General features: G+C 42.4%; 1 protein-coding gene across 3 annotated transcripts in view; it reads left to right on the forward strand.

Moving 5' to 3' along the window:
- The window catches only part of CCDC125 (coiled-coil domain containing 125), a 65,183-nt gene that overhangs the window by 41,088 nt on the left and 16,329 nt on the right, over positions 1–7,766 (forward strand). For 2 of the 3 annotated variants that reach the window (XM_011985270.1, XM_011985269.1), the window contains exons 10-11: positions 1,066–1,173; positions 3,644–3,818. In XM_011985270.1, the coding sequence (XP_011840660.1) occupies positions 1,066–1,173; positions 3,644–3,818 (283 nt within the window). The remainder of the gene's footprint in view (positions 1–1,065; positions 1,174–3,643; positions 3,819–7,766) is intronic. The other variant, XM_011985271.1, reaches the window with a different exon arrangement.

A 7,766-nucleotide genomic window follows, 5' to 3' on the forward strand; every position in this document is an offset into this window, starting at 1 on the left:
ACCCGGGAGGTGGAGCTTGCAGTGAGCCGAGATTGCGCCACTGCACTCCAGCCTGGGTGACAGAGCGAGACTCTGTCTCAAAAAAAAAAAAAAACAAAAAACAGCTGGTGTTCTAAAGTGTAGAAGTTTGGGCTGGGCTATATGGACAATGTTTAGGGAAGTTTAACAGAATTTCAGCATCTTTTGATGGTATGGTTTAGTGCATAGTTACAGAGATCTTATTAGTTGAGGTGATTATTTTCTTTCGGGGAAGGTATATTTAACATTCCACACTGAAAATGTAACAGCCCTGGGGTTCTTTTGGAAGTCATCTAGTCTGAGTTAGGTATAGGAAAATAAGACAGCTAATCTATAACAGAGGTCAGTGATGGAAGCAGAAAGGTCTGGTCTCTGGTCTCTCCTCCTCATTTACAGAACAAGAGCAACAAGGAAGAGGGTTACTCTCTAATCTAGAAGCAGAATTTCAAACATGCTGCCTGACTCAGTCTCCAGGGCTTAACTTCATCCTTGGCATAAGTTTGGATGGTGCTAAAGTTCTATTCTTTTACACAGGAATGAATCATATTTAAAAAAATTTTTTTAGGAGTGGAGGGATGACTGTTTTTCTCATTGATATATTTAAATTCCCTTGGCATTTCTGAGTAAATGACTCTCCTTAGAGGAAATTGGCAGTAGTGAATGCCGGGCATCAGGGCCACTGTCACAGGAAAGGTGTGCTGTGGATGTTAGTGTTAACCATATTGTTGTTAGGCTAAACTCCTGCCAAGGACTCAGACCTATAGGAGAGTGGTGCCAGGATTAAAGGTTTTAAGAGTGAGATGAAGGAAAGTAAAATTCCCTTTTGTGTTCCAAGTCATGACATTCTTTTCGTTGTTTGTAGTTAATTTCCATTTGTATTCTAAGATCCCAGTCTCAGCTTTCTTCTATTTTTTTTTCTTTCCCGTTTTTTTGGATCAGATGCCTGAGTAGTAGTGTGCATGGGTATGTGCATAAATGCCCCTGTGTTTGTGTGCAGCTAAAACAGTGCAACACTTAGTAACAGGAGCAATGTTTTTCAATTCAAAGCTTGCAGTCCTCGGAGCCTGCCTTTGTCATGGGCCCGGAGGGAACCCCTGTTCTTGTGCCAGAATGGCAGCGTCCACTCGGAAACTGCTTCTTCAGCTCAAACAAGAGGTATTGCATTATCACAACAGCAAAAGCTTTAGTTTTGTTTCTCTGTTAATAGCAGAATAAATGGACATGTTTGCAATAATTAACTTCATTTTAGTAGTTATTGACTATGGAACTTATGCTTAGTTTTTATGTGATAGCATCAGCTTATCAACTGGATTTTGTTTACCTGGTTCCAAAATACAAATATTAATAGTACTTGGGACAGGGTGCAGGGGCTCATGCCTGTAATCCCAGCACTTTGGGAGGCTAAGGCAGGCAGATCACCTGAGGTCAGGAGTTTAAGACCAGCCTGGCCAACATGGTGAAACCACGTCTCTACTAAAAACACAAAAAATTAGCCAAGTGTGTTGGCAGGCACCTGTAATCCCAGCTACTTGGGAGGCTGAGGCAGGAGAATCCCTTGAACTGGGGAGGCAAAGGTTGCAGTGAGCCGAGATTGCACCACTGCACTCCAGCCTAGGCAACAAGAGCGAAACTCCTTCTCAAAAAAAAAAAAAAAAAAAAAAAGTACTTGGCATGATATTTGAAGCCTAAAGTCGTTTGCCTAAGTGTATAATTAATATTCCTAAAATTTATATTGTTCTCATCTGTACATGGCCCTAAAATTACTATATAATAGAAGGAAAATGTACATTTATGCTTAAAATCACTAGGATCAGCAACACTGATTAATGGAGAGATAAGCATGGAGTGTATTTGAACAGCAGCAGCAAGGCACAGTGAAAGGAACCTTTGTACCAGCCAGACCTAGGTTTGCATCTTTGCTCCACCATTTAGTAGCTGTGTGGCTTTGGACAGGGTAGGTCTCAGTTTTCCTACTATGTTAAGTAGAGGGTAATAACTACCTTGGATGGTTTTTGTGAGGAAATAGACATAACATGTTTAGCACAGCATCAGGAACATCCCAAACATTAATTCAAATGATAGCTGCCATTATATTTGATCTTTACGTATAAATACAGTAGTACATAGACCACAATTCTAAAATGTTTTACCTTTATTGAAGGTATGGAATTTAAAGTCCTTAGGTGTGGCAAACCACCATGGCACGCGTTTACCTAGGTAACAAACCTGCATCCTGCACCTGTATCCTAGAACTTAAAATAGAATAAAATAGGACACAATTAAATTCTTAAAAATTAAAGTGGTTTTTTTTTGTTGTTGTTTGTTTTGTTTTGAGACGGAGTCTCACTGTCTCACCCAGGCTGGAATGTAGTGGTGCAATCTCGGCTCACTGCAACCTCCGCCTCCTGGGTTCAAGTGATCCTCTGCCTCAGGCTCCTGAGTAGCTGGGATTACAGGCGCCTGCCACCACTCTCGGCTAATTTTTGTATTTTTAGTAGAGATGGGCTTTCACTGTGTTGGCCAGTCTGGTCTTGAACTCCTGACCTCATGATCCGCCTGCCTCGGCCTCCCAAAGTGCTGGGATTACAGGTATGAGCCACCGTGCCCAGCCAAAATAAAGTCTTTAAAGTATATAGGAAAGCCAACAGTTGGACAGTAGCCATTCATTAAGAAAAACATGAGGGGACAATGGGTTACGCCTGTAATCCCAGCACTTTGGGAGGCCGAGGTGGGAGAATCACTTGATCCTAAGACGTCACAGTTACAGTGAGCCATGTTCACACCAGTGCACTCTAGCCTGGGTGACAGAGTGAGAGAGCCTGTCTCAAAAACAAAAACAAAAAAAGGCCGGGCGTGGTGGCTTATGCCTGTAAACCCAGCACTTTGGGAGGCTGAGGCAGGCGGATTGCCTGAGCTCAGGAGTTCAAGACCAGCCTGGGCAACACAGTGAAACCCCATCTCTACTAAAATACAAAAAATTAGCCAGGCATGGCAACATGTGCCTGTAGTCCCAGCTCCTCGGGAGACTGAGGCAGGAGAATTGCTTGAACCCAGGAGGCGGAGGTTGCAGTGAGCTGAGATCGTGACACTGTACTCCAGCCTGGGTGACAGAGCAAGTCTCCGTTAAAAAGAAAAAAAGAAGAAGAAGGAGAAGGAGAAAGTAGAAGAAAAGAAAAAGAAAAACATGAGATTACATTGATCAAAGTCAAGGTCATCTATGAGAAGTATTTGAAAGGTGGTATTCATCATTATTTTCAGTGGTGTAGTCTGGAATGGCCAAAGCTGAGTTGAAATGCAGCCTTTGGCATCCTCCTATCTTTCATGCTGGGCCCTTTCTCCAAGGACTTGAGCAGGACACACACACAGGGCCTGCGTGGGGTAGTGAGGTCCAGGGGTTAGATTACCAGGCAATTGACAGGCATCACAAGGGAAACTGCTGATAATCTGGATCAGAGTAAATTGCTACTGCAGAAGTAGCAAGTATTAATTAGTGTAAGCAGATAAACTAGATCAAACACAGGCAATAGACCAGTGCTAGGCGGGGAGATTGCATGTGTTAATTTGATTCAGCAAGAATTGCTCTGGTTTTGCCTCTAACACCTCCCAAACTTTCTTTCAAAACCAGTTGGAACTTTTGCAGAAGAGTAAAGAAGAAGCTTACATGATGGCAGATTCTTTCAGAATTGCATTTGAGCAACAATTAATGAGAAAAAATGACCAGGCACTACAATTGACACAAATGGCTAAAATGTGTAAAAAAGCAACAAAATGGATGAATTGGAAGCACCTTAAAGAGGATGGTAACTATGAATTATAATGGCAATAAGTAGGTGTAATTTTAGTTGTTTTGTTTATAATACAAGTTGATAAAGCACACTTAATCCAGTGTGGGCAAATATAATTGAAACTTCACATATGGTTATGGTTTACTTAAATATTTAGCAACTATGGAAAAGAGGAGTCATTGGGTATTACATGTGCAGATGAACTACTGGAATCTACAAACCATAACATAACAGGAATATCCCTTTTCTAGTACTCTTCTGTTTCATTTGAATAAGACCATGTTTAGTGCAAAAACTTTATAATAAAAGTGCTCGGTGATTAAAGGGAGACTGCCAAGAAGGAAGTAATGTGAAAAATGTCATTGGAACATGACATTAAATGGATTTATCTAATTAAACTTTATTGAAATGTATGCTTCTGAGAAGGAAATTGAGGAGTACAGGAAAAACCTTAGGTTGGACAAATTAGTAAAATATTCTTAGAAAAAAATGAAGCAGAAATTTAGGTTTAGGTTTTGGTTCATGAGCCCATCAAAAGTTTATGGCCAGGCCGGGTGCGGCAGCTCACGTCTGTAATCCCAGCACTTTGAGAGGCCGAGGAGGGTGGATCACCTGAGGTCAGGAGTTCAAGAACAGCCTGGCCAACATGACAAAACTCCATCTCTACTAACAACACAAAAATTAGCCAGGTGTGGTAGCACACGCCTATAATGCCAGCTGCTTAGGAGGCTGAGGCAGGAGAATCACTTGAACCCAGGAGGCAGAGGTTGCAGTGAGCTGAGATCGTGCCACTGCACTGGCACGATGAGACTCCATCTCAAAAAAAAAGTTAATGATCAATTGAGTATTATTATATCCATGTATTAAAAAATATATTAAAATAGCATGAGAGAAATGAAGTAGATCTTCCAGTATAAACAAAGTAGCTGTTATTTTTTAGAAATCTTAGTTTCTCTTAGTTGATATCAATTTTTATTTATCAGTATTCTGTAGAATTCATATTGCTTCAATTTAAAATTCAAATTATAATTTGAAACCATTTATCAGTTGAGAAAGAGTCAAGTGAAGTTTATAAGAATTTTAAATGTTTTGTAGAAAAATTCTAGGATGACTGTATTTCTAAATATTTTCTTATCTGTCAGATCTATAATTCTAATTCTAATATCTCTTATATTCAGATGAATTTAGAAAGACTAATACACATATCGTAATATTTAAAATGATCTTAAGGGAACACCATCATAGAAAATATTTAAAATGAAACCTGGCCGGGCGCAGTGGCTCACACCAGCACTTTGGGAGGCTGAAGTGCGTGGATCATTTGAGGTCAGGAGTTTGAGACTAGCCCAGCCAACATGGTGAAACCCTGCCTCTACTAAAAATACAAAAATTAGCTGGGTGTGGTGGCAGGTGCCTGTAGTCCCAGCTACTTGGGAGGCTGAGGCAGGAGAATCGCTTGAACCTGGCAAGTGGAGGTTGTGGTGAGCCAAGATTGTACTACTGTACTCCAGCCTGGGGTAAGGAGCAAAACTGTCTCAAAAAAATAAAAAAGAAAAAAAGAAACCTGGCCATGCACGGTGGCTCACACCTGTAATCCCAGCACTTTGGCAGACTGTGACGGGCAGATTACCTGAGGTCAGGAGTTCGAGGCCAGCCTGGCCAACCGAGAGAAACCCCATCTCTACTAAAAATACAAAAATTAGGCCGGGCACGGTGGCTTACACCTGTAATCCCAGCACTTGGGAGGCCGAGGCATGTGGATCACGAGGCCAGGAGATAGAGACCATCCTGACTAACATGGTGAAACTCTGTCTCTACTAAAAGTACAAAAAATTAGCCGGGCATGGTGGCAGACACCTTTAGCCCCAGCTACATGGGGGGCTGAGGCAGGAGAATGGTGTGAACCCGGGAGGCAGAGCTTGCAGTGAGCCAAGATCACGCCACTTCACTCCAGCCTGGGCGACAGAGTGAGACTCTGTCTCAAAATAAATAAATAAATAAATAATACAAAAATTAGCTGGGCATGATGGCACTCACCTGTAATCCCAGCTACTCGGGAAGCTGAGGCAGGAGAATCACTTGAACCTGGGAGACAGAGGTTGCAGTGAGCCAAGATCGCGCCACTGTACTCCAGCCTGGGTGACAGAGCGAGAGACTGTATCTCAAAAAATAATAATCATCATCATCATAAAATGAAACCTTTATAGTAGATAGCCATTTTGTTTGAAATATTTGTTTTCAAACAGTATATATTACTAATCGTGTAGGAGTCAGCTGTTACGCATTTTAGTTTCGTTAACTAAGCTTTCCTCCTTTTCTTTGCTGGAAAGGGTAAGAAGTGATGCAGAGGGGTGATAGAAATAGAAGCAGTAAATCAGAACTACAGAGTAGGGAAAAGCAGATCATAGAAGCTCCATGTTTGGAGTGTTCATTAGATGGAAGCCAGGGCAAAACAGGAAAATATAATGTTTTATAACACTCATTCTGAGAAAGTCATTCATATTATCCTGAAATTAATGTTTTCTGACGTGAAACTTTTGAGAAAATATAATGGCCAAATTGCCAACAATGTTTTAGCTTTTTTCTTTTTTGTTTTAGACAGGATCTTGCCCTGTTGCCCAGGCTGGAGTGCAGTGGTGTGATCATGACTCACTGCAGCCTCTACCTCATGGGCTCAAGCAATCCTCCCACCCCAGCCTCCCTAGCAGCTGGGACTATAGGCACGTGCCACCATGCCAGGCTAAATGTTGTATTTGTTTGTAGAGATGAGGTCTCACTGTGTTACCCAGGCTGGTCTCAAACTCCTGGGTTCGAGCGGTCCTCCCTCCTCGGCCACCCAAAATGCTGGGATTATAGATGTGATCCATTGCACCTGCCCAACAGTGTCTTATAATAAATACAAAATAATGTATTTAGATAATATGGTCATTTTCTATAATAATCTCTTGATAAAAGCTGATGGTGCAACTTGAATGTTCAACCCAGAGTAGGTGATTTTGCCAGGGAAAAAGCTAACATGGTCCATGTATTTAGCCTTTTAGGAATCAGTGGAAAACACTAAGAATATGGACCACATCTATGCGTAGATGATCTTCCTCAGACACCTCCTCTCAAGCCCTTGAGAGCAGGTGGATTGTAAACTCCTCTTTGAGGACAGCCCTGGTGTTTTGTGCTAATTGAGGGCAGATCTTCTTAGAAAGTCAGATTGTAAATATTTGTTTTGATAGAAGTGGAAAGAAAAGTGATGGGAAAAAGAAGAGACAGGCCAGGCACGGTAGCTCACGCCTGTAATCCGAGCACTTTGGGAGGCCGAGAAGGGTGGATCACGAGGTCAGGAGATCGAGACCATCCTGGCTAACACGTTGAAGCCCCGTCTCTACTAAAAAAATACAAAATATTAGCCGGCCATGGTGGCGGACGCCTGTAGTCCCAGTTACTCGGGAGGCTGAGGCAGGAGAATGGCGTGAACCCGGGAGGCGGAGCTTGCAGTGAGCCAAGATTGCGCCACCGCACTCCAGCCTGGGTGACAGAGTGAGACTCCCTCTCAAAAAAAAAAAAAAAGAAAAAGAACAAGAAGAGACAAAGGGGAAAGTCAGGGTTAAAGTAATCTTAGTCTTATGCAAGCCAGTCAGGCCCTGTCACCTGCATGCAAGGCCTGCCACCCTGCATGGAGCTTGGCCATTAGGATAGTGCAGCATAGACAAAGCTGCATTTTTCTCAGGAGCTAGATTCATACTCATTTCAGCACTTGAGAATATGTTCCTTTGATGTTCCATAATTCCTGATTTTCTCAGTGTAAGAGACAGGAGAAACCAAAGTGTCTTCCTGTTCACACAGCACTCACCACTCAGCTCAGTGCTTCTGACACCAGATGTTGAGGGTGGGGGTTCCCCACACACCAGCTGGGTATCCTATCATTTCCCTCAATTCTCCCACTGTCCACCTGGAGTTAGAGTCGGATCC

The sequence above is a fragment of the Mandrillus leucophaeus genome, unplaced genomic scaffold (genome assembly GCF_000951045.1).
Source record: "Mandrillus leucophaeus isolate KB7577 unplaced genomic scaffold, Mleu.le_1.0 Scaffold281, whole genome shotgun sequence".
Classification (NCBI taxonomy): domain Eukaryota; kingdom Metazoa; phylum Chordata; class Mammalia; order Primates; family Cercopithecidae; genus Mandrillus; species Mandrillus leucophaeus.